A 27,428-nucleotide genomic window follows, 5' to 3' on the forward strand; every position below is an offset into this window, starting at 1 on the left:
ATGTCATCAGCTTTGATTCTCTCTCTCTCTCTCTCCTTCTCTCTCTCTCTCTCTTTCTCTCATTCAGTGAGAGGAGAAGATAGTGATACAGACTCCTGCATGCACCTTGACCGAGATCCATCCAGCAACCCCTATCTCGGACCAATGCTTAAATTAACTCGGCTATTTTTAGCACCTGAGTCTGACATACTTGGACCAGCCAAGCTATCCTCAGCACCTGGGCAGACAGTCAAACCAATTGAGCCACTGGCTGCAGGATGAGAGAAGGGAGAGAAGAAAGAGAGGGAAGGAGAGAGAAGCAGATGGTCGCTTCTCCTGTGTGTCCTGACTGGGAATCAAACCTGGGATGTCCATATGCCAGGCCAACACTCTGTCCACTGAGCCAACCAGCCAAGGCTGATTTTCTTTTTTAGACTGGTTTTCTGTGGCTCCATACAGAATTTAGGATTATTTGTTCTATTTCTTTAAAAACTGGAATATTTATAGAGATTGCACTGAATCTGCAGACTGCTTTGGGTATTATGGAACCAAATTTAACAATATGTTAAATTTAACCCATGATTTAACAATATTGATTTGAATATGAATTCATGAGTACAAAATATCTTTCCATTATTTGTTTCTTAAATTTTTTTAATTAATGTTTTGTAGTTTCAATATACAGTTCTTTCACCTCTGTGGTCAATTTTTTTTAAGGTATTTCATTCTTCCTGATGGGATTATTTTCTTTATTTCTCTTTCTGATAGTATGGTATTAGTATGATATATATAAACACAACAGATTTTTGAATATAAATTTTGTATCCTGCAACTCTGCTGAATTTGTTTATTAGGACTCAGTTTTTTAATGGTGTCTGTAGGTTTTTCTATACATAAGATTATATCTTCTGCAAATACTGTAGTGAATTTTACTTCTTCCTTCCTTTTTTGGATGCCTTTTTTTTTATCTGTTTGTTTGTTTATTTGTTTATTTTTGCCTAATTTCTCTGGCTAGGACTTCTAAGTCTATGTTGAATAAAAGTGATAAGATTGGGCGTTTTTCTCTTGTTCCCTATTGTACAGGAAAATCTTTCAGCTTTTCAGAATTGAGTATGACAGTAACCGTGGGCTTGCCATATAGAGCCTTTATTATATTGAGGTACATTCCCAGTCTATACACACTCTGTTTTGAGGTTTTTTATAAGTGGCTGTTGAATTTTGTCAAATGCTTCTTCTGTATCCATTGGGATGATCATATGATTTTTATTTGTTTTGTCAGTGTGGTATATCACATTGACTGATTTGCAGATGTTGAACTATCCTTATGTCCCTGAAATAAATCTTACTTGATCGTAATGTGAATTGGTTTATTGATTTACCAATATAATATTGATCTTTTAAAGTATTGTTGAGTATGATTTGCTAATATTTCACTAAGGATATTGGTCTGTAATTTTCCTTCCTTATGGCATTCTTCTTTGGTTTTGATATCAGTGTAATGCTGGCCACTTAAAATGAGTTTTGAAGAATTTCCTCCTTTTCTGTTTTTTTTTTTGGAAGAATTTAAGAAGGATTGGTATTCCTTGAATGTTTGGTAGAATTTAGCAGTGAAGCTGTCAGGGCCTAGACTTTTGTTGGGAGGTTTTTGATTACTGATTGTTCTTCTTGCTAGCAATCGGTATGTTCAGAGTTTCCATTTCATCATGATTCAGTCCTAGTTTGTTGTATGTTTGTAGGAACTGATTTGTTTCTTCTAGGTTGTACAATTTGGTGGCATATAATTGTTCATAATAGTACCTTATGATCCTTTGTATGTCTGTGGTCTCAATTATAACCTCTCCTGTTTCATGTCTGATTTTATTTTATCTTACTTTCCTTGTGAATCTAGGTAAAAGCCTCTCAATTTTGTTTATCTTGTCAAAAAAAAAGCAGCTCCTAGTTTCATTGATCTTTTTTATTGTCTTTTTAACATTTATTTCATTTATTCCTTCCCCAATCTTCAATATTAGCTTCCTTCTACTAACTTTGGGCTTCATCTTATCTTCCTTTTCTAGTTCCTTGAGGTGCAAAGTTAGGTTGTTTACTTGAGACTTCTTTGGTTTATTGAGGTAGCCTATAAACTTCCCTCCTAAAACAACAGCTTTTGCTGCATTCTGCAAAGATTGGTATGTTATATTTCCATTTTTGTTTTCCTCGAGGTATTTTTTTTAATTTATCCTTTAATTTCTTTTTTGATCCATTGGTTTCTCAATAGCACATTGTTTAATTGCCACATATGCATCAATTTTCTAGTTTTCTTTGTCTAATTATTTCTACTTTCATAACGTTATGGTGAGAAATGATGCATGATATGTTTCTTCTTCTTCTTCTTCTTCTTCTTCTTCTTCTTCTTCTTCTTCTTCTTCTTCTTCTTCTTCTTCTCCTTCTCCTTCTCCTTCTCCTTCTTCTTCTCCTTCTAGGGGAGATAGAGAAACAGACTCCCACATGCACCCTGACCAGGATTCACCTGGCAACCACTGCCTGGTGCTGATGCTCTGCCCATCTAAGGCCATGCTCACAACTGAGCTATTTTTAGCACCTACGGCAGGGGCTCCATAGAGCCATCCTCAGTGCCTAGGGTCGATATGCTCAAACCAATCAAGCTATAGCTGTAAGAGGGAAAGAGAGAGAGAGAGAGAGAGGAGGGAGAGGAGAAGGAGAGATGGAGAAGCAGATAGTTACCTCTCCTGTGAACCCTGACCAGGAATCAAACCCAGGACTGCCACATGCCAGACTGACACTCTATCACTGAGTCAATTGGCCAGGGCCATGATATGCTTTCAATTCTCTTAAATTTATTAAGACTGTTTTGTGGTCCAATATATGATCTATCCTGGAAAACGTTTCATGTGCACTTGAGCAGAAAGCATATACTGTTGCTTTTGGATGGAATGTTCTGTATATGTCTCTGTATTACTAAGTCCATCTGATGTAATGTGACATGTAAAACCAACGTTTCCTATTGAATTTCTGTCTGGATGATCTATTCACTAATGTAAGTGGGATATTAAAATCTCCTGCTCTCATTGTATTATTGTCTATTTCTCTAGGTCTGTTAACATTTGCTTTATATATTTAGGTGCTCCTATATTTAGTGTATAAATATTTACAAATGTTATATTCTATTGTTGGCTTGTCTCTTTAATCATTATATAAACCTATCTTTTTCCATATTAGTCTTTGTTTTAAGGTCTATTTTGTCTAATATAAGTGTACCTTCTCCAACTTTCTTTTGATTTCCATTTGCGTGGAGTATCTTTTCCCATCTTTTCACTTTCAGTTTCTGTGTGTTCTTACATCTAAAGTGAGTCTCTTGTGAGCTATAGTGCATTTTGTTTTCTCTCCATTCAAACATTTATTTCTTTTGATTGGAGAATTTTGTTCATTTACATTTAATGTAATCATTGGTAGGTATGTACTTATTGCCATTTTATTGTTTACTGGGTGTTTTGTAGTTTCTCTCCATTTCTTCATCTTTTACTCTCTTTGTGATTTGAAGACTTTTTGTGGTGTACTTATATTCTTTTCTCTGTCTTTTGTGAGTTACTGTAGGTTTTTGCTTTGTGGTTACCATGATGCTTAGATATAATAACATATCTATAGCAGTCTATTTTAAGTTGACAATAACTTAAGTTTGATTTCATTCTAAAGCTCAATATTTTTATTCTTTCCCTCTCATGTTTTCTGTTTTTGATTTCACGTTTTATATTATTTATCTTGTGTATCTCTTAAGTAATTAATAATAATTATTTTTACTATTTTTGTATTTTAACCTTCATACTAGATTAATCTGTTACCATTACTATCTATTTACCTTTCCAGTGAGATTTATTATTTCTTATGTCTTATTGTTACTAATTAATGCCCTTTCTTTTCAGCTTAAAAAAGTCCCTTTAATATTTATTATAAAGCCCATTATTTGGTAATGAGCCCTTTTAGCTTTTGCTAGTCTGGAAAATTCTATCCCTCCTTCAATTCTGAGTGATAACTTTGTTGGTAGAGTATTTTTGGTGGACAGCTTTTTTCTCAGCACATTGACTATATCATGCCATTCCTTTCTGGCCTGCAAAGTTTTTACTGAAAAATCTGCTAAAAGTTTTACTGGGGTTCCCTTGTATGAATAGGTTTTCTCTTGCTGCTTTTAATACTCTCTTTTTGTCTTTAACTTTTGAGATTTTAATTATAGTGTGTCTTATTTGGGGCTTCTTTGGATTCATCTTATTTATAACTTTGGGTTTCTTGGATCTAGATGTCTATTTCCTTCACCAGTTAGGGATATTTTCAGTGATTATTCTTCAAAACAGATTTCTCTGTTTTCTCTCTTTTCTCCTTTGAGACTTCTGCAATGCAAATGTTAGTCATTTCATGTTGTCACATAAGCCTTAAGCTATCTTCTCTTTTTTTCTATTCTTTTTTCTTTTTCAAGCCCTGATTAGATGAATTTCATTGTCTTATCTTTGATTTGACTGATCCTTTAATCTGCTACAGCTAATCTGTTTTTTGAATCCCTCTAGTGTACTTTTCAGTTTGATTATTGTATTCTTCAGCTCTGTGACTTCTATTTGGTACTTCCTTATATTTTCCATCTCTTTGTTGAACTGCTTATTTTATTATCCTCCTTAGACTGGTGGGCATATTTATGATCATTACTTTGAACTCTTCATCGGGTAAATTACTTATCTCTGTTTTGTTAATTTTTTTTATGAGGTTTTATAAAAATGAGGTTTTATTTCATTTGGAACATATTTTTTATTTTACTTGTCTCTCTGATTTGGTTTCTATAAAGTAGATGAAACAAATATCTTTCCCAGTCTTGAAGGAGTGGACTTGTATAGGAGATGAACCATGTCATTCAGCCTTGTTCCAGCTCTTTGTCCTCTCTCAAATCTTTGTGCTTGTTAAAGCAGCATATTGTATTTTTAAAAGTGCTTAGTTTTTGTTGACCTGTCAGTGTCCTTAAGGACAGGATCTTAGCACCTAGATTCAGGTTGTTTGGAAGCCAAGTTGTCAGGCAGTAGCTTTTAAAAATATGCAAATAATACTTTGGGACTGCCAACTTAAGCCTTGCTGGCTAGGTGATCTGCAGTATTCACTTTTCATCAGTTGCAATACCTGGCACTCTAGATGAGTGTATAACCTGTTTTCTGCAAGAAACTGACAAGCCATCAAGCTAAAGCGAAGGGAGAGTGCCAAGATAGCATCCTCGGCCTTTGTTCCTTGAGAGAAGCTTCATAGTCATCATTGATTTATGAGAATTTTCCTTCAGTGGCATTTCTTAGTTCTTCCTTTTTATCTTGCAACTGTTTATCCAGGTTAGTCTTTGATTGTCCATCTCTAGAAATGGTGTCATGGCCTAATAAGTGATTTCTTACCTGTATCCTGCTCTTTAACCACTGCCAAGCACCACACTTTTCCAAATCAATTTTGCACCTGGTGGTAAGAAAAGATAAATGTCACCGTGTTCTTCTCTTGCTTGGAAATGTTCCATGTTGCCTCATTGCCTACAGAATAAAATGCAGTCACCTCTGGTCGGCTCCTCAGTCTCATCTTTCTCTTTACTCTCCTCCTTGTCTGTGATGTGCCAGCAACACTGAACTAATTGGAGTTCCCCAGACCCACTGGGTCTCCGTGCATTTGTATCACTGCTTGAGCAGTTTCTTTTGTTCAGACAACCTTCTACTTCCTTTTCCCCTGGCCATTTCCTCATTCATTCTCAAGATTTTTCCCTGGCACAGTTTGATTTTCTTCACAACTGCATAGCATTCAATACATGACCGTTTCTATAATATTTAACACCCTAATTTGGCATTATGAGTACATGAAATAGTTGTGTCTACTGGACTACAAAATGCTTAAAGGCAAAGAATGGCTAGCATGTATGCTTCTCTTCCTAGATCCCAGACTATGCTCTCTTTTGTTCTCAGAAGAGTGTTATATGTATTTATCAGCAAAATGTTGATCGATTAGCTGTATGTTGACAGCTTCTCAAGGACAAGAAGAAAAACCTTTTGATGTCATCAAAGGGTGGCTTGAAACCATGTCTGTCTGTCTCTCTACATAAGACCTGTCCTACCAGAGCACCTTGTTTTGCAGGCTCAGGGAGTCATGAGGATGTTTATTTCTGAGGTGGTTAATGAGCTGCTTCTTGGAAGGAAAAAGTCAGATGTGAAAATTGACTGGCTATGCATGTTTAAGGCTGGAAGAATTAGGCTTCTCATGGGAATAAAACAGGGGTCTTTAAAAAATTGAGAGGACCTGGAGACTATTATGCTAAGTGAAATAAGCCAGTCAGAGAAAGACAAATACCATAAGATTTCACTCATATGTCACCCCAATAAATTCCATTAAAAAAAGAAATTGAAGCTTTTAAAAGTTATCTAAGTATCCTTTTTGGAACAGTTAGAATCAATCAGGGAACTGACTATAATTACCTGTTATTAATAGTAAAATCTGTAGTTCAAGAGAGCAGTAGAAAGTGAGTTTGACTTTGAAAAAGAAGTATGGAGAATAGATGATACTGATAATCAAATGGATTGATAATATAAAATGTAGAATTTATGAAGGCTTAGTATTTTTTAAAGTATTTACACAGTGTTCCAAACCTTATGAAGGATTGGACAAGCATGTAAACATGTGGAAGACATGTGTATGTCTTGGCATAAAACTTTGCCATAACTGCTCCATAAAGATGTCATTGTTTGCATGTTTCAGTGAGGTCAGAGTTTCTTTATTGGGGTTATTTCATGATCTAATTTAAAAGTAGATGACCAGGGTGACAAAAAGAAGGGCTCATGGTCATAGAGAAATAAAGGCTTTGTCAAAATCTAACAGTGCATTCTCATGTGGGGATAAAACCACAAAAAGGAAACTGTGACCTGAGTAAAGGACTCTTATATTTGTGTACAATTAGCAAATGATTTCAAGATAAACAGTGTTCTAAAAAGATTTTAGGAAATCATGTAAAAAATTAATTCAGAAATAACTATTTCAATTCTTTAATCATTTTGAAAAACATTAGGCTTAGTAGATATTGGCTTTTTAATAGTTTGTATAATGACAGTTTTCAAATGGAAAGGTTGAGGTGGTAAAAAAAAAAAAAGCTCATTATATTTTGACTGTTTTCCTTGATTTTCAGCAATACCGTGAAGAACTCGATGCCAAGTTTAATGCTGACAAGTTTAAATGGGACAAAATGTGCCATAGAGAAGCTGCAGTGATGTTGAAAGCCTTTTTCAGAGAATTACCCACCTCTCTCTTCCCTGTGGAATATATACCTGCCTTCATCACTCTAATGGAAAGTAGGTGGAAGATGTTAAGTGTGAATGGACTAAGCTTTAAGATCAATAAAGTGACACAGAGTAGAAGAAAGATTCATAATAAAACGTGATCAGAAATATATATTTGCTCTTTTCTGGCAATGCTTGGTGAAATACTGTGTTTGATGGTAAACAGTCATCTATTTACATATTTATATATCTAAGTCTGATAAAGTTTAGAGGGTCTTATAATCATTAAAAAGCAGAAGGGTTTTGCAGAAAGAATAGGTTCTTGAGATTTGAATTTCTGCTCAACCATCTATTAGCCGTGCAATGACCCTTTCTGGGCTTCATTATTGTGCCTATAAATGACAGTTAATAGTTATGTGTCAGAGTTATTGTGGCTATTGAATGAAAACATTTAGAATAGTGCCTAATGCATAATAGTCCTTAAAATATAAGATCTCTCTCTTCTTTAAATCCAAGGTCCTGGACTGATGATGTAGCACATAATAAATGTTACACAGAAGGTGCTTTGTCTCTGAAAATTATATCACATAGTATTTCTGAAAATTATAGAGTCACATAGATTAGGCTTTAAATGGCATAGTTTGATAAAAGTATAGTAATGGAAAGTGTGTGTTGTATTTGGCAGTGAGGGAACAATTTGTCATGGTTTCAGCCTAAGGGTTGAATATTTTGCAGTGTGCGACAAGAGAGAACTTTAAAAAAAGTAGAACGGAGCTAGATAATGGAGGTTTTCACTACTAACCTGAGCAATTCAGAGATCACAGACCTAAATACATGGAGTAAGTCCTCACTTCTGCATATTCTGTGTCTTTAATGGATTCCACCTCTTTAAGTAAAAACGATTATAAGGAAACCAATTTTACCATCGGTTAACTGATATAAATAAGAGTTAAGTTCCTAGAGCATCTCAACAGTATAACAAAACAATGTGGAAGGAGAGGATGCTATTCAAGGACCGACTACTGCGCAAGCTTGTTAAGAAAAGGGTGATTCTATAAGGTTCAGAAAAGGCCTGGAGACAGATTGAGAGGCACACCTCCAAAGAGAGAGGTGGCCGCAGCTCAGCTCAATTGTTCCCTCTCTGACTGCAGTCAGTACGTTTCATTTCAGGGAGAGATGGAAAATATCCTGAAAGGTTCACAGAGGAGTCCACATTTCTTTGGATGACTTTAGAAAATACTGTATTGGAGTAATTGATTTGAAACCAGCCAACCCCACGGGAAGCCCAAAGTTCAAGACTGCTACCAGCAGGGAAAACAGCCAGTTTGCCACCTTGAGTAAACTCTAGTTATAACGAGATTTTCTGAAGTGAAGACCTGCACACATTTGAGGGTGGTGTTTAAGCTGTCCCCCTTTTATACTCTGAAGCAGAGTTTAGAGGATATACAGTCATTTCTACTAGTGTAATTGCTTTTTCTTTTCAAACTTGGCCCAAAAATTGGGCCACAAAATAAAAACACTACTAGCTCATCAGTCAAACCTTAGATGTCCTGCTCACAAAAATTAGGGGATATTTTATTGCTTTATATTCATTCTTAAATATCTCCTAAGTTTTGTGAGCAGTGTAGTTTCATGAAGCTTTCATAACTTTCTGGGGAACTAATGACCTCAAGACAAAAAAAAATTTAACTAGATTGCAATAAATGATTTAAGTTTAAAACTATGAACCACAAGACAGTGTATGGCCAGGTTTCCTAAATAAAATGAAAATGATTTATTTGCCAGTTTAGATTTTTTTTCTTTTTGGTGACAGAGACAGAGAAAGGGACAGACAAACAGGAAGGGAGAGAGATGAGAAGCATCAATTCTTCCTTGCGGCACCTTATTTGTTCATTGATTATTTTCTCATATGTGCTTTGACTGGGGGGCTACAACAGACCGAGTAACAACCCCTTGAGCTACAACCCCTTGCTCAAGCCAGCGACCTTGGGCTCCAGCTGGTGAGCCTTCCTCAAACCAGATGAGCCCATGCTCAAGCTGGTGACCTCGGGGTCTCGAACCGGGGTCCTCCGCATCCCAGCCCCATGCTCTATCCACTGTGCCATCACCTGGTCAGGCCCCAGTTTAGATTTTTAATCTTAACAGGAACTTTATAATTTCTCTGCAATTGATGGGAACACAGAGTCTGCGTCTGCATCTGTTATCTCCCCCCACTAAAAGGTTTTCTTGGGTTGCATTGGAAGATTATAGACAGCCCTTAGCCTGCTGGTTTATTCATTAAAATAATGCTCTCTCTGTCGTCTCTAAATACTTGTTGACGTGCTCCTGACAGTTCCTGTGATTCAGTCAAATTCACACCAACATCCATTAGCTGCTTTCAAAAACACCCTGGACCTGTGTCATTTTTGTTTCCAAATTTGACATAGATTTCTAGAAATCCACATGAGATTGTGCTGAGACAATATGATACGATCCTATAAATATTCCTTCCAAATGTTCCTTCATTCTGTGGTTATTGACATTAGTCACCTACTCCTGGCTCGCATGCCCACCACGTCCTGTAACAAGGAGTGTTTCCAGTTCTTGGCTAAGTCACTTTGTAAGCAGCTGACGGCCTTTCTTTCATCCACTGAATTTAAGTAGATGGATTTTTCTTCATTGAGAAGGCTCCAGGGATTCTAGAATATCATGTTTCCTGCCATGAACTTTTTACTAAGAGACAATTTTGAGGAGAATACAGAGAGAGAAGGCAAAATCTGATGCTGTAGTGTATAAACACTTTCAGCACAGGTGGGTGTGGGTTATCTGGTATAGGAATTGTTAAATCTCTCCCCTGAAATGGAGAAAGAGCAGGCTTTGAGAACACAAGTATAAATGCCAACCTTCTGGCGCCATCTTCTGTCATTGCCAAGGAATAAAATGTCGACAATTTCCAGAGATCCAACTGGGATCGCCTTCCCTAAATGTCCATTTAAGATCTAGAGTGTGTTATAACGAGAGCAAACACACATAGAGGTAACTACTTGCAGGTACTGATGTAAATATTCTACACATACTAACTCATTTAATCTTTACTTTTATTTAATGTGGGGCACTCTGTTTATAGAAGCTACCTTATTTAAAGTTTTAAGTTATCATCTTTGCCAATAATATGCTTTAGAAAAAGTTGCTCGTGACTGAAGCCTTGTTAGGTTCCCCGGAAGCAGCATCTAAGGATGAGATTCGTTTGTGTAGCACATGGATTAGGATGTAACCGTGGGTCCCACACTCCTGAACGGGAAGGGAGAGGGAGCAGAATCGGACAGAGGATAAGGCTGGGCAGTGATGCGGTCTTGGCCAAGACCCCATGCAACCCTATGGAGAACTCTGAGCTGGGGTGGCCATTCAGAATTATTTTTCCCATGACAGTGAGAAAGTTGGGCAGTATTACTTTGAATCAGGCCATCTCTGTGTATAGACTGCGCCTGAGAAGACAGCATGACCTTAGGCAGAACCACTGGAGAGAGAAATTTCTAGGAAGAGCTGTGGGGCTTCCTGAGGGAGAGCTGCAGTCATCTCACCCTGTGCACCACCAAGCACTTGATAGGAAAACAAGGAGTTTCCAGTACCTGAGACACCGCCACATGGAGAAGAAACAAATGAGTTTTTGAAGACCGTCCAACATAAAAAGGAAATCTTAGTTATGAAATAAGCCTGCATTTCTGAAGCTAAAGGTGTTCTTCCATCCATAAACCACTATGCACAGAAACACCTTCTATTGATTTTGTTATTCTTGGTGTTAAAAGGTTTCCTCTCTGACTTCATGAACCGTATTTGAATAAGAAGTACTAAGTCAAATATATCTATCTATTTCTGCATAAAAGAAAAGATATCTCAATACTGTCTCTTATGTGGCAATGGATTTGGACATCCCAAGGCGTTGGCTCAGTAACACCCAAGAGAATGTACAGCACGTTAGTGCACGTGCTGCCGAAAGCACCCTCAACGGCAAAGGCAGATTGGTCCACACTTGCCAAAATTATTGGTGAACAATATCCCCTGAAAGAATTAACTGGTGGCCAAATATTTCTGTAATTATCACAATCCAGGGAAAACTATACAGGTAGGACATAACTCACAGCCCCACTTCAAGGGTAATTTGAGCATTTATAAATGGATTTTATATAATTGCCCAACTCACAAATCCTTAAGTAGGTTAGGTTTTGGTAATTTTTTTTTTTTTTAAACCTGCCCTCTGTATCTATAAACTTGTTTTAGGGGGAGTTGTTTTTTGGAAGGAGTATTTTTTAGATTTCGCAGATTAGAGATCTGACAAATGTCTTTCTTTGTCTGACTTATTTCACTTAGCATAATGCCCTCAAGGTTCATCCATGTTATTGCAAACGGCAAGATTTCATTTTTTTTTAAGGGTGAATTATATTTGTACGGGGGGCACATTTTCTTTTTCCATTCATCCATAAATAAACACTTAGGATTTTTCTGTATCTTAGGCACTATAAATAATGCTGCAGTGAACACTGGGGTAAATGTCTTTTCTAGTTAGTGCTTTTGTGTTCTTTGGATAGATACCCAGAAGTGGAATTTCTGGATCATATAATAAATTTATTTATAATTTTTTGATGCACTTCCATACTGTTTTCTATAGTATCTGTACCAATTTACATTTCCACCAACAGTGCATAAGAGTCCCCTTTACTCCACATCCCTGCCAACATGTTATGTCTTTATTTATTTATTTATTTATTTTTAGAGACAGAGTCAGAGAGAGGGATAGACAGACAGGAACGGAGAGATGAGAAGCATCAATCATTAGTTTTTTGTTGCGCGTTGCGACACCTTAGTTGTTCATTGATTGCCTTCTCATATGTGCCTTGAACGCGGGCCTTCAGCAGACCGAGTAACCCCTTGCTCGACCCAGTGACCTTGGGTTCAAGCTGATGAGCTTTTGGTCAAACCAAATTGAGCTCGCACTCATGCGGGCAACCTCGGGGTCTCGAACCTGGGTCCTCTGCATCCCAGTCCGACTCTCTATCCACTGCGCCACCGCCTGGTCAGGCTGTTATGTCTTTTTGATAAAAGCTATTCTAACAGATGTGAGGAAGTATCTCATTGTGAATTTGATTTGTATTTCCCTGGTGATTAATGATAGTGAGCATCTTTTCACGTCCCTGTTGGCCACCAGTATGTCTTCTTTGGAAAAGGCTGTTCAGATATCGATTCTTTCCATTTTTAAAGTTAGATTGGTTTTTGTTGTTGTTTTTTCGGGGTTTTTTGGTATTGAGTTAATTGAATTCGTTATATGTTTTAGATGTTAGCTCTTTAGCAGATATATGATTTGCAAATATTTCTCGCATTTAATAGGTTACCTTTTTATTTGTTGGTGGTATCTTTTCCTGTGCAGACGCCTTTCGGACTGATGTAGTCCTTCTTGTTAATTTTTCTTTTTTTTTTTTTGCTTTTGCTTTTGGTGTCAGAATCAAAAATTTAGTACCAAGATCTAAGCCAAGGACTTTACTGCCATGTTTTCTTCCAGGAGTTTTATGGATCCAGGTATTACATACAAGTCTTTAGTCCATTTTGAGTTTTAAGTGATTATATTTTTATAACAGCCAGGTGAGATAGATATATATAATAATTACTTCCATTCTGCAAATGATAGAACAGAAGCAATGTGGTGTTAAAAAGCCTGCCCAAGGTCACTCAGTGACTAAGTAGTACATACAGGATTTACATCTGGTTAGAGAACTTGTGCTCCTAATAATTATATTTTGTGGCTTCTTTATGTGAAAGCAGAATTTATTTTCTCTTAAATTGACCTTCAAGCCTTCTGTTTATAGCATAAAATAAAGCAAGATATGTCAAAATACTTTGAAAAGTGAAATATTGTACAAACCCAGAATTATCTTGAGGATCTGGTTGGCCACCTGCCTCTAGTGGCATCACGAGATGTGGCAGGGGAGGTAATAGACTGTCCAAGCAAACAGATTTACATTGTTGGGCACAAAACTGAGTCCTTATCACCGAGAGCTGTCAGGAGCCCTCCTGCGCCGCCAGATGTTAGCAAGAAATGCTGTCAGAACACATCAGCAGTTTCCAAATATGTGGTTATTTCTGTTTTCTTGTTAGGAGGGCCTCACATCAAAGTGCAGTTTCAAGCCTTACACCTCATGGTCATGGCACTGCCTGATGCCAACCGGGACACAGCCCAGGTATGTTGTATTGACCTTGTGGTTTGCTGTGGACTCTTACTGTTTAGAGGAAATGACTCAGGAGGAAACGTGAAAAACAAGATGACAAGTTACTAAGCCAAGCATTCTGCAAGCCTGTTTCCCTTCCGTATTCCCATCACTGTTCTGAGGAGGACAAGAAAGAATGTAAAGCCTGGAGACATCATTGAGCATTTCAGTTTCATTCATTCACTCTGTTGAGAGATATTTAGTGCCTGCCACGTGCCAGACCCTACAACAGAGTTAGGACTAGAAAAAGCAAAGACGGAAGGCTTAAATAGAATAATGTCAGAAGCAAATGAGAACAAATGTAAGTTGTAAAACATAAAACTCTGTAGTGGGTGGTCCCCAGCTGCCCACTTCAGTCTAGTGGCAGAAGATCTAATGAGTGTCCTTGGGGAGAAAATTTGAAATCACTGATATAAATAAAATTTCTAAAATGTTCATGCCTTACAATTTATAAATTCAATTTAATTCAAAGTATTCTACAATTTTAAAAATTACCCAATAAAATTTGTCATTTTACAGACTAGGAAAATTAAGTTCAGGAAAGTGACTTTTCCATTAACATATAATAGAATATTTGATAGAATCCTGATCCATGATTCTTTTTATCACAACCATCCCTCCCTTTATTTCTAATTCATTTCTTTGCTGAACTGAAGTTTCTCTTGGTATCTTGATAGTGATTCTGTATACAATAGGAATTTGTTATAAATATAATAGGTGTTCAGAATCTTTGAAATGAGGTAAGAATGAATTTAAAAGAGCCAGTAATTTTGAGGCTAGTAAATATGGTACTAAAAACAAAAAACAATTCTTAATGCTACCTCTGATCAGATATTTTAATATGGTGATGACATTTCCTCCTACATAGTAGAAACATCTATGTTAATTATAATGTATGTCAATCATATTATAGCCTCCACCCAAGTTAGGAGTTAGACAAGGCATAAGGATCTTTCTCTAATACTATTTGGTAATTTTTCAAAAGCTGAAAATTTATTGGTTTGTTATTGGCTTTGTCTAAACAATGATCTTTTATTAAAAAAAAAACCACATCTGGTATCAGATATCTGGGTCAGAATGTCATCCACTCTTTCATATAACTAATGCAGCAATCAAAAAATTTAATGCATTTCTATCAGAAGATTTAAAAAAAAACATTATGTAACTTATGAAAAATCAATCTCTCTCTCTCTCTCTCTCTCCACCCCTCCCTCTCCCTCCCTCTCTTTCCCTCTCTCCCCTTCTCCCCTACCCACACAAAATTATGACTGGAATTAAGATTACAGTTGGTGTGGTGTACAGATCAAGAGCTCTGGCTCAAGAATCTGATTTCTTCAGTTCAGATTCTGGCTTTGCCACTTAATGAACTGATGCTTGACAAAGCTATCAGTCCTCCTCTACCTTAGTTCACTCACCTGTAAACAGTACTAGTAATAATACCTATCTCACGGGATTTGGAACGATGATAAAATCAGTATATGTAATTGTTGACTGGCTCACAATAAACCCTCAATAAATGTTAACTATTATTACTGTTATGTGCTGTCCATTTTCTCATTACAAATAAATATTATAGCAGAATTCAAATTTGGAAAACTAAAGATCATCTCCTTTTAGGATTTCAATCCTCTTAGTGAATTAATTTCAGGTACTTTGGTGGCTCTGCCAAACTTTTATTAAGCTTTCTCAAATCTTTTAAAATATTAAAAACAGCTACATGTAAGCATTTTCCTTTGGATTATGGAAGATTCCAAAATGAAAAATAATAAAAAAATGATAACCCAAAAGTAAAATATTTTAAACTTTAAATTATGTTTACATTTGGGCTAAGAAATGAAATAATCACTTTTTAAATGGATTTTCCTTTCCCAAGGAAATAGTAAATAATCTTTAATAACAATACTTTAAATTGAGGGTGTTTTTTAGGATTACTGTTCTTCATGACAAAATTGCATTACATGCTTTTTTTTTAGGTGCAGTGTTTTCTCTTCCTTGTTTACCTTTTAAATTTAATATTTGTCAAACTTTTTTAGGATAAAAGAAAATAAGAAAATGCAAACTATTATTTATAGAGACTCAAAAAAATGTTCACATTTCTCATTAGCACTTTTAAGCAAGTGAAGGGGAACATGACATGAAACCATTCTATACTTCTGACAATATTCTGACAGTTTTCCAGAGGCATAGTAAATGGGTGTAGAAATAAATGACAGTATTCAGAGGTGCCTTTTCATTATTTAAGGTAGTGTGACACAATGCTGTATCTTTTTAGGCCCTCATGACATTCTTCAATAAAGTGATTGCCAACGAATCAAAAAACCGAATGAGTATATGGAACATTTCTACTGTTATGGCACCAAACCTTTTCTTCAGTAGAAGCAAACATTTTGATTATGAAGAATTACGGTTAGCAAACACAGCAACTCACATCATCCGCCTAATGCTCAAGTACCAGAAAATTTTGTGGAAGGTGAGTAACATTGTGATGATTGTGACATCCTCCTTTGAAATCTTCCAGCCCCCTGGGAATGTAAAGGCTCCATGAGCCAGCAATGTCCTTTGTCACAAGGCAGAAGTAGGAGGCTATAACCCCAGATTGCCCGGGGCATCTTTATACATTCTTTAAGGGCTGCTTCTGAACATGTTCGCTCTCTTAAATAAGAATACTAATAGTTTTTTTCTAATTTTTACAAAGACAAATGCCACAGTTCCAGGATATTGAGTGGCCAGGAGTTATCTTAACTGGAGACAAAATCTACTGGGGATTCTGTGTTCACTGTTTTCAACTAACACAGTGTTCTGTGTTCAGTAATTCAAGTGTTTTCCTCCTGGTCAAGCTATTTTTCTTTTTCTTTTTTCTTTTTTTCCAAGTGAGAGGAGGGAAAATAGAAAGACAGACTCCTGCACGTGCCTCAACCGGGATCCACCCGGCAACCCCTGTCTGGGGCTGATGCTCTGCCCATTTGGAGCCATGCTCACAACAGAGCTATTTTTAGCACCTGAGGTGGAGGTTCAATGGAGCCATCCTCAGCACCCAGGGCCAATGTGCTTGGACCAATCGAGCCATGGCTGCAGGAGGCGAAAAGAGAGAGAGAGAAGGGGAGGTGTAGAGAAGTAGATGGGTGCTTCTTCTGTGTACCCTGACTGGGAATTGAACCTGGGACATCCACATGCCAGGCCTACGCTCTACCACTGAGACAACCTGTCAGGGCTCAAGCTATTTTTCTTCTCCAGGTTCCATCTTTTTTAATCACTCAAGTCAGAAGAATGAATGAAGCTACCATGTTGTTAAAGAAGCAGCTCCCAAGTGTCAGAAAGTTGCTAAGGAGGAAGACCATAGAACGAGAGGTAATAACAATAAATAAGGATACAAACATTGTTACTACCCAAGTTTTTATTTCTCAGAGTGAGGCACAAAGTAGTTTATAATTTAGAACCACAATTTTCCTATTCTCACAAAATATCAGTCTTGTGACTTTAAACATTATGGAAATTGTGTCAGTGGCAGAGTAGACTTTTTATTTTGTTGTGCATTTTGATGGAAGTTCTTGAAATATCTCTATTGGGAAGATTATTTACTATTTTATTCGGTTAAGTACTTCAGGATAAATGGTTCTCACAAAAGCTGAAATTTGAGTTTTAGTCCCTATGAACTAGATTTAAGATTTCAGCATTCAGTTTATATAATAAGTAGAGAAATTTCTTTAGTGATTGGATACTGAAAGAATATCTTTTTCTTAAAATTTTTTTTGTTTGTATAAATTCATTGCATTCTGAAGAATATTTGCATTAGCCCAGTTGTTTGTGTGGCCGTGCATAATGGAAACAGGTTTAGAAGAATTACCTTTATTGTTTTAATTTAATTTGAAGATAATTATGAGTTTCAAGCCTAGCATTTGACCTTGAGGAGGATGGAGAGAGTTATGAAACTTACTTTGCCCTTAAAGAAATTTACCCCTAATGGTGCAGACAAGTATGTGCAAGAGCTATGAATATGCATCAAGTACCTGATCAGCTGTGCACACAATGTACTAGGATCATGCAGAGGAAAAGACATGTGCTCCATGTGGGAAATTGTCAACAGCTTCCTGGAGGAAGTGGCATTTGAGCGGCACGTTGAAGGATGGATAGCATTTTGAAGGGAGAAAGGAAGGGACAGCTCACCCAGGGAAAAGAGTGGTGGATGCCAGGTGGTGACGGAAGTTCTGCTAGTGATTGATCACAATCGTGGTGAATGGCTTATTCCCTTATTGATTATAGGCAATGTAACATAAGATCAACTAGAATCATACATTTCTATAAAAAAAAAGTTTTGTTTTGAGAAAAATTTACTATTTTAACTATTTTAAAATTCATTGGTTTGGTATATTCACAATACCATGCCACTATCACTGCTATCTAATTCCATACTATTTTCATCATCCTAAAAATAAACCCCACGCCAATTAAGCACTCATTTCTCAGTACCCCCTCCTCACAGCCCCTTAAAACCATTAATCTACTTTTTGTCTCTGAATTTACCTATTCTGGACATTTCATAGAATGGAATCATACACTATGTGGTCTTTATGTCTGACATCTTTCAGTTAGCATAATGATTTCAAGATCCAGAATATTGAGCATGTATTATTACTTCATTTCTTTCTTTTAAATTTGATTGAGATTTAATCCACATATACAGTTTATTCATTTAAGGTGTACAGTCAGCCTGACTGGTGGTGGTGCACTGGATAGAACACCAAACCCCATGGTCTATGGCTTGAGCGTGAGCTCCTCTGGCTTGAGCGCAGGCTCACCAGCTTGAGCACAGGGTCACCAGCTTGAACTTAAGAACATGTTCCCATGGTCTCTGACTTGAGCCCAAAGGTCACTGGCTTAAAGGCCAAGGTCACTGGCTTGGCTGGAGCCTCCTAGTCAAGGCACATATGAGAAGCAATCAATGAACAACTATAAAGTGACTCAATTACCAGTTCATGTTTCTCATCTCTCTGTTCCTATCTCTGTCTCTCTCCTTCTATCTCACAAAAAAAAATAAAAAAAAGTGTACAATTCAGTGGGCTTTAGTTTATTCACAAATTTGCGCAACCAGTAACACAATCAATTCTAGAATATTTCATCACCTCAGAGAAAAAGGTGCCCTTTGGCTATGATTCCCCAAACCCCATCCACCCCATTTTCACCCATCAGTCCTAAACAATAACTAATCTTTCTATCTTTAGAAAGTTCCCTATTCTGGACTTTCAATGAATGAAAATCATATAAGATATGGTTTTTTGAGGATGACTTATTTCACTTAGTGTTATATTTTTATGATTCATCCAATTTATAGTATGTATCAGTACTTCTTTCTTTTTATGGCTGAATAATATTCCATTATATCACATACTACAACATGTTGTTTAATTGTTTAGCCACTGGTGGACATTTTGGTTGGTTATTCCACTTAACTACTATAAACAATGCTACTTAAAACATTCATTTATGAGTTTTTGTGTGGATATATGTTTTCAACTTTCTGGGGTATATGCTGGGTCATATAGCAACTCTATGTTTATTCATCTGATGAACTGTCACTATATTCCAAGGTGACTGCCAAATATTCCATTTCCACCATGACTATATGAGGATTCTCCATATCCTCACCATCACTTATCAGAATTTTGTTATTCTAGCCACCTAGTGGGTAAGCAATAGCATCTCATTGTGGTTTTGATTTGTATTTCCCTGACGACTTACGATGTTAAACATCTTTTCATGTACTTATTGGTCATTTGTGTATCTTCCTTGCAGAAATGTCTACCCAGATCCTTTTCCAATTTTGTTTGGATTATTTGCCTTTTTTTAATGTTGTAAAAGTTCTTCATATATTCTAGATATGAGTGCGTTCTCAGTTGAAAATATGGTTTTCCATTCTATGGGTTGTCATTCCAATTTTATTATCATCTCCTTTCATGAACAAGGGTTTTCTTTTGTTTTGTTTTTTAATTTTTCCATTGATTTAAAAGAGAGAGAGAGAGAGAGAAAGAGAAAGAAGCATCATTTTGTTCCACTTAGTTGTTCCATTTTAGTTATGCACTCACTTGTTGGTTGCTTCTCATATGGGCCCTGACTGGGGATTGAACACACAATTTCAGCATGCCAGCTCTATCCACTGACCCAGTGGCCAGGGCCTGAACAAAGGTTTTTAATTTGGATGAAGTATAATTTATCTATTTATTTTGTTGCTCATGTTTTATTGTCATACTTAAAAATCCTTTGTCAAATCCAAGTTCATGAAGACTTAACCCTATGTTTTCTTCTAACAATTATATAGGTTTAGTTTTTATGTTTATGTCTTTGTTTAACTTTGAGTTATTTTTAGTATATTTTAGGAGGTAGGGGTGTAAGTTTATTCTTTTACATAGGCTACCAAGTTATTTAAGCACCATTTGTTGAAAAGACTATTCCTTATCCAGTGATGCTCTTGTTGAAAATGAATTGGTAATAGATATATGTTCATTTTTACAATTTTAATCCTATTCCAATGAATGGTCTATGTGTTTATTCTTATGCTGGTACCACACTGTTTTGATTACTGTACCTTTGTTTTAAGTTTTGAAATTGAAAAATATGAGTACTCTAACCTTTTCATTATTTTGGATTCCATGCATTTTCATATGACTTTTAGGATTAACTTTTCCATTTCTGAAAAAAGGTACTTAGAATTTTGATAGGAATTCAATTGAATATGTAGATTAATTTGGAAGTACTGCCATCCTAATAATAAGTTTTCCAGTTCATGAAAATGAGTATCTTTCCATTTGTTTAGGTTTTCTATAATTTTTTAAGTATTTTATAGTTTTTAGAGTGTAAGTCTTACACTTCCTTGATCACACACTATTTTTTGATACTATTGTAAATGAAGTTGTTTTCTTAATTATTCTTTGGATGCTATGTTAGTGTACGGGGATACAACTGAATTTTATATATTGATACTGTATCCTGCAGTTTTGCTGAATTCATTTATTAGTTCTAAAAATTGTTTTGTTTGTATAGATTATGTAAGATTTTCTATATATAAGGTCATGTTTTCTGTGAATAGAGATAGTTTTTCTTCTTCTTTTTCATCTGAGTGTCTTTATTTCTTAATCTTGCTAAATTACCCTGGCTAGAACTTTCAGTAAAATATTAAGAAGGCAGGAGTAAAGATCAATATCTCGTTCCTGATTTTAAGGGAAAAATCTTCAGTCTTTCACCATTAAGTGTAATATTATATGTGAGTTTTTCAGATGCCCTTTGTAATTTGAGAAACTCCCTTTTATTCTTAGTTTCTAGGGTGTTTTATTATCCTGAAATGATGTTAAATTATGTGAAATGCTCTTCCTCCATATATTGAGATGATAATTGGTTTCTTCATTCTGTTAAAAAGTATATTACATCGATTGGTTTTTATATGTTAAACTAACCCTACATTCTTGGGAAAAAATCCTAGTTGGCTGAGGTGCATAATCCTTTATAATATGCTTCGTCACATGTTGCTAGTATTTTGTTGAGTATTTTTACATTAAAACTCATAAGGGATATTAGTCTGTAGTTTTCATGTCTTTGTCTGTTTTGGTAATAGGATAATACTGGCTTTATAGAACGAATTCAGAAGTGTTTCTTCTATTTTTTTGGAAGAGTTTAAGAATGATTAATGTTAATTTTTTAAATGTGTGGTAGAATTCACTAGTGCAACTATCTGGTCCTAGAGTTTTATATGTAGGAATATTTTTTATTACTGACTACATCTCTTTACTTGTTATGGCTCTATTCACATTTTCTATTTCTTCTTGAGTCAGTATTGATTGTGTTTTTATGGTTTTGTCTATTTCATCTAGGTTATTTTACTTGTTGGCATACAAATTGCTCATAGTATTCTCTTATATTCCTTTTTATTTCTGTAAATTTGATAATCTTGTTAGTAATGTCTGTAATTATATTCCAGATTAATAATTTAAATTTTTACTCTTTTTTCTTGGTCAGCTATAAAAAGATTTGTCAATTTTGTTGATCTTTTTGAAGAACCAACTTTCATTTTATTAATAATCTCTAGTTTCTAGTATTTATTAAAACTCTAACTTTTGTTATTTCCTTACTTATGCTTGTTTTGACTTTAGTTTTTAATTTTTTATCTATAAGTATTCTGTCCCGTAAGTTTTGTTATGTTGATTTTATTTGTTTTTATTTTGAGGTGTTTTCTAATTTCCTTTTTTATCCATTAGTTTTTTTTATTGTTCCATTTCCACATATTTCTATATTTCAAAATTTTCTTATGTTAATGATTTCTAATTTTATCCCATTATGGTTGGAGAACATACTTTGTATTATTTCGGTATTTTAAATTTTATTGAGACTTGTTTTGTGGTCTAGCATATTGTTTATCTTAGACAATGTTTTGTGTTTAGTTAAGAAAAGTAGATTCTACTAATGTTGGATAAAGTATTTGAAAGATGTCTATTAGCTATATTTGATTTATAATCTTGTTCAAGTCTTCTATTTTCTTTCTGATCTTCTACCTAATTTATTTCTCCATTAATAAAAGTGAAGTGTTGAAGTGTTCCACTATTGTAAACCTATTTCTCTCTCCAATTCTTTTTCCTTTTTTTGCTATGTCTTACATGGTTTGTTCCCCAATTCCTCTATTACTGGCTTCATTTGTGTAGAATAGGTATTTTTAAATGTACTGTCTTAATTCTTCTATTGTTCCTTTTACTATATATGTTTGAATTACTTCCCTTGTGGTTGTCCTAGGGATTGCAAGTAACATCTACATTTGTAAAAATCTAATTTATATTAATATCACCTTAACTTTCATTGTATAAAAGTACTTTTCACCTACAGGGGGTCCTCGGGTTATGACACAGTTCTGTTCCTCCAACAATGATGTAACCCAAATTTTGATGTAAGTCAAAACACACCCTAACCTAAGTCATTTACCTATCCTAACACAGTTTTAAAATCATAATGTAGAACATAAAAAAACACAACTAAGCCACAGAAACAGGAAAAGGACATAAATATACTGTATTATGATAACAGAAAAAATAAGTGTAAAAAAAAGTACATGCTAACTGTAAGCTGAAACACATCTCTTCTTCTTTTAAGTTTTTATGGGAGCGAGCATTGTAAACTCCAAACGTTATATGTTAACACTGTCATAACCCTAGGACCCCCTGTATATGTCTCCTGTCACCCCTAGTTTATGGTATTGCCACAAATTACATCTTTATAAATTGTGTGCTCATCAATATAGACTTATAGTGCTTTATGCACTTGCCTTTTAAATGAGATTTGGAAAAGTAGAGTTATATACAAAAAAACAATACATTAATACTCTCCTTTATATTTACCTATGTAGCTACATTTACAGGTATTCTTTATTTTTTTAAATGTGAATTTGATTTACTGTCTAGTGTCCTTTTATTTCAGCCTAAAGGACTCCATCACTTCTTGGAGGGAAAGTCTGGCAATGAACTTTCTCAGCTTTTGTTTATCTGAGAATACCTTAATTTCTCCTCTTTTATTTTTTTTAAGTATTGTTTTGCCAGATAGAATTTTGGTTGACAGTTTTTCTTTCACCACTTTGAATACGTCATTCTACTATTTCCTGGATTCATGGTTTCAGCTGGGAAATCAGCTGTTAATCTTATTGAGGCTTTTTTGAGTGTGTGATGAAATAATTTCCTCTTGCTGCTTTTCAAGATACTCTTTACTTTTCAACAGTTTGATTATAATGTATTTTGGTGTGAATCTCTGAGTTTATTTTACTTGGAGTTTAATGAACTTTTTGAATAGGTAGATCAATCTCTTTTTAGTGGGTTTGTGGGTTTTCAGCCATTATTACTTCAAATATTCTTTCTGTCTCATAATTCTCCTTCTGGGACTCTTATTGTATATATGTTGATGGTCTTGATGTTGTCCTACAGCTTCTGTTAGATTTTGTTTATTTTTCTTTATTATTTTTTCTTCCAGTTTCTCAGACTCTATAATCTCAATTGCCCAAGCTTCAAATTTGCTGATTTTTTTCTTCTGCTTCCTTAAATCTGCTTTAGTGAATTTTTATATTTCAGTTGGACTTTTCACCATCAGAAATTCTATTTGATTTTTTTATAGTTTCTATCTATTGATATTCTCAATTTGATGAGATATCATTTTTATTTATTTTTTTAAGTTATTAATCCATGAGTTCCATTAGTTCTTTAAACATATTTCAAATAGTTTATTTGAAGACTTTTTCTGGTAAGTTGAATGTCAAGGTTTCTTTAAGGAGTTTCTGCTAAAATTAGTTTTCTTCTGTGTATGGGTCATATTTTCTTGACATTTTTTTCTGGATTCATAATTTGTTATTGAAAATGTACATTTTGAATATTGTAATGTGACAAATTTGGAAAGTAGACTTTTTTCTTCTCCCCAGAATTAGTTGTTGCTGCTATAGTGGCTTTTGTTTCTTGGTTTAGTAACTTTGCTGCTGAACTAATTTTGGAAAGTCTGCATTCTTTGTTTTATGTGGCTCTTGATGTCTCTCACCCATTGGCTACGTGGTTAGCTAATGTTTATACAGAGATTTTTTTTTTCTCTCATTTTTCCAAAGCTGGAAACGGGGGAGGCAGTCAGACAGACTCCCACATGCGCCCGACCGGGATCCACCCGGCATGCCCACCAGGGGGCGATGCTCTGCCCCTCTGGGGCATCGCTCTGTTGCATCCAGAGCCATTCTAGCGCCTAAGGCAGAGGCCACAGAGCCATCCTCAGCGCCCGGGCCATCTTTGCTCCAGTGGAGCCTCAGCTGCGGGAGGGGAAGAGAGAGACAGAGAGGAAGGAGAGGGGGAGGGGAGGAGAAGCAGATGGGTGCTTCTCCTATGTGCCCTGGCCTGGAATCGAACCCGGGACTCCTACACGCCAGGCCAATGCTCTACCACTGAGCCAACCAACCCGGGCCTATACAGAGATTTTATTAAACACTTAGAAGCTATAATCTCCAAGTCTTTGCAGATGAGCTCTGTATGTTTGTTGGGACACATCTTCAACATTCAGCCAGGAGCTTATAACTGTGCCTGAACCTTCACTTTCTGCTTAGACAGAGCCTGAATGTGCATAATTCAGCTAGAGATGAGAGTTTAAGTTCTTATCAGGTTTTTCCTAAACATATACACAGCCCTGGTCATGCACATGGCCTTCTGGATTCTCCAGAATATGTTGGAGCTTTTCAGAGCCCTTATTTCTCATACTATCTCAATCTCTACACTTGCCTCCAAAGCTCTTCAATCTAGTTTTCCCCAACTCATCCACTGCATCAGGCAGCAGTGACTAAACATTTGCCTATATCTATTTTCAACATTGTTACCATTTTTGTGATGAAGTTCCAAGTTAGGCAAGGGAAAGGCAAGCCTTTTGAGCCATTCTTGCAAGGAGCCACCAGACAGGTCAGAACAAATAATTAGAATTCTTTGTAAGTGAGGTGTCTTCTGCTCCCTCTAGTACCTGTACCCAGAATGCAGGCTTTTATTTTCAAGGTTATCACTGAGATAGGGAACAGACATGGGAAAGTAGAAGGTAAAAAGCCACAGAGCTTACTGTTCTTACCAAGATTCAGCTGTTTTTCTTACTTAAGCAATCTCTTTGCTGCAACCTTTGGGTTAGTATCCAAATTCCGAAAAAGTTGATACTGGCAATTTTTGCAAGTTTATTTGCTTTTATGGAGGGACAAACTTTTGGACTCCTTACTCTGCCATTTTCACTCTGAAAAACTTTAATTGCAAAAGTATGATGGTTTTAGAACTGAAACTGAGGTTAGGTCATGTTTGCCATACAAACATGGGTGAATTAAAGTCTTTATCTGAATCTCAACTTTATTATAAATTAAGGGGGGGAGATAATGTTATCTATTTCACAGTTATCATGAGCATCAACTCATATAATGTGCATACAAAGCACTTTCAATTATCTTAATGTTTTAATTGTAAATTGGGACCAAGATAGAATTTAAAACTTTTAAGTATCACAGAAGCAACCCTTAAAGAAGAAAAAATAGTCTTTCTTCATTTCGATTGTACTCTTCCATGCTTTTAATTCTTAACTTTGATTGGAATAGACAGTTCATTGATAGGTCACAATATTCAAAAGGTAAGACAGACTATAGAATAAAAATTGACCACCCTGACTTCCCCTCTCAGAGACAAATAATGTTACTGATGACAAGTTGTATGTGCACAGGAACTTGCAGGTATACAGTGTGTCCATAAAGTCATGGTGCACTTTTGTCCAGTCACAGGAAAGCAACAAAAGATGATAGAAATGTGAAATCTGCACCAAATAAAAGGAAAACCCTCCCAGTTTCTGTAGGATGATGTGGCAGCATGTGTGTATGTGCAGATGATGATGTAACACTGTGTATACAGCGGAGCAGCCCATGGCCGGCCATGCCAGTTGAGATGTGGACGATACAGAGGAAAGTTCAGTGTGTTGTGTGGCTCGCTAAATTCGATTCCATGACCAAAGTGCAACGTGAATATCGGCGCGTTTAGAACGAAGCGCCACTACATAGAAATAACATTACTCGGTGGGATAAGCAGTTGAAGGAAACCAGCAGTTTGGTGGAGAAACCCTGTTCTGGTAGGCCATCAGTCAGTGACGAGTCTGTAGAGGCTATACGGGATAGCTACCTAAGGAGCCCTAAAAAAACTGTGCATGAGCCCACATCGAACTGCACTGAATAGGTATGAAACTGGGAGAGTTTTCCTTTTATTTGGTGCAGATTTCACATTTCTATCGTCTTTTGTTGCTTTCCTGTGACCAGTCAAAAGTGCACCATGACTTTATGGACACACTGTATATTACTTTCAGAGAAGCCCTGTGCACATACAAATAAATATGAGTAAATGTCCTTCCCCTTTCATTTTACATGAATAATAACACACAGGAAAAGCTGTTCTGCATCTTGCTTTATTGACTTATAAGACATGGTGATTAGTCTGCATTTGTGCTCAAAGCTTTCTTCTCTGCTTCTTTTGCTTGATAGTCCATAGACACATCATAATTTACTTAAGTCATCCCATCTTGTTGAACACTTAAATTGTGTCTAGTCTTTTGCTATTAAGATTTTTCCATCATTGGATAAACTTATTATATGTCATTTCTCAGAAGTGAGGTATATTTATAGAACAAATTTACAGATTTGGAATCACTGAATCAAAGTACATATACTGTAATTTGGTAAATATTCCAAAATTTTTTCCATAAAGATTGTACCAGTTTATACTTCCAATGGTAGCATATGTTTCTTTGTTTTTTAGCATTAATCCTAAAAACAAAATGTATTTTATATAGGTTACAAGCCCCAAGACTTCAAAGGTACTACAAAAATCACCCTCTTTAAGAAGAATGGTAAGAAAACAAATAATTTCCTTTCCTCTCTAATTATTAACTTTCTACATAATATTCCCTAAATACATTCAGTATATCTGTGTATAATTTTGGTCAGAATATATCCTTCAAACTTGATATTTTTAGTATGGCACCTGAAGGAATGGTATAGGGACTGAACTAGGTGATGATTCAAAATGTGTGGTTAGGCATCTTTACACATGTGTGAACACTATAGGGAGTTATAAAGAAAATATGTTTATTATAACACAGGTTCAGTAGTGTCAAGAGTGTGGAATTTATCTTATAGAGGCTTCTGGAGAGCCAGAAATGGAGGGACATGAGATGACCAAGAGTATTTTAAATATATAATCTTGGCTGCAATGAACCAGGGGCACTCTGCCCCATCCTAAATTTAAATCCCTTAGACACATTTCCTGCCATACTCTCTTCATTCTTGCTGGGAATAGTATAATCCTATAAGAACTGACCCTATTTTAAAATATTTTGTATTAGTTTTCTAGTGTCACCATAACAAAGTACCACAACCTGGGTGGCTTAAAAC

General features: G+C 35.8%; 1 protein-coding gene across 7 annotated transcripts in view; it reads left to right on the forward strand.

Moving 5' to 3' along the window:
- The window catches only part of ARHGAP28 (Rho GTPase activating protein 28), a 240,942-nt gene that overhangs the window by 198,993 nt on the left and 14,521 nt on the right, over window positions 1-27,428 (forward strand). For all 7 annotated transcript variants that reach the window (XM_066352930.1, XM_066352932.1, XM_066352933.1 and 4 more), the window contains 5 exons: window positions 7,154-7,316; window positions 13,371-13,453; window positions 15,753-15,950; window positions 16,715-16,828; window positions 26,828-26,884. In XM_066352930.1, coding sequence (XP_066209027.1) covers window positions 7,154-7,316; window positions 13,371-13,453; window positions 15,753-15,950; window positions 16,715-16,828; window positions 26,828-26,884 — 615 coding nt within the window. The remainder of the gene's footprint in view (window positions 1-7,153; window positions 7,317-13,370; window positions 13,454-15,752; window positions 15,951-16,714; window positions 16,829-26,827; window positions 26,885-27,428) is intronic.

The sequence above is a fragment of the Saccopteryx leptura genome, chromosome 11 (assembly GCF_036850995.1).
Source record: "Saccopteryx leptura isolate mSacLep1 chromosome 11, mSacLep1_pri_phased_curated, whole genome shotgun sequence".
NCBI lineage: Eukaryota > Metazoa > Chordata > Mammalia > Chiroptera > Emballonuridae > Saccopteryx > Saccopteryx leptura.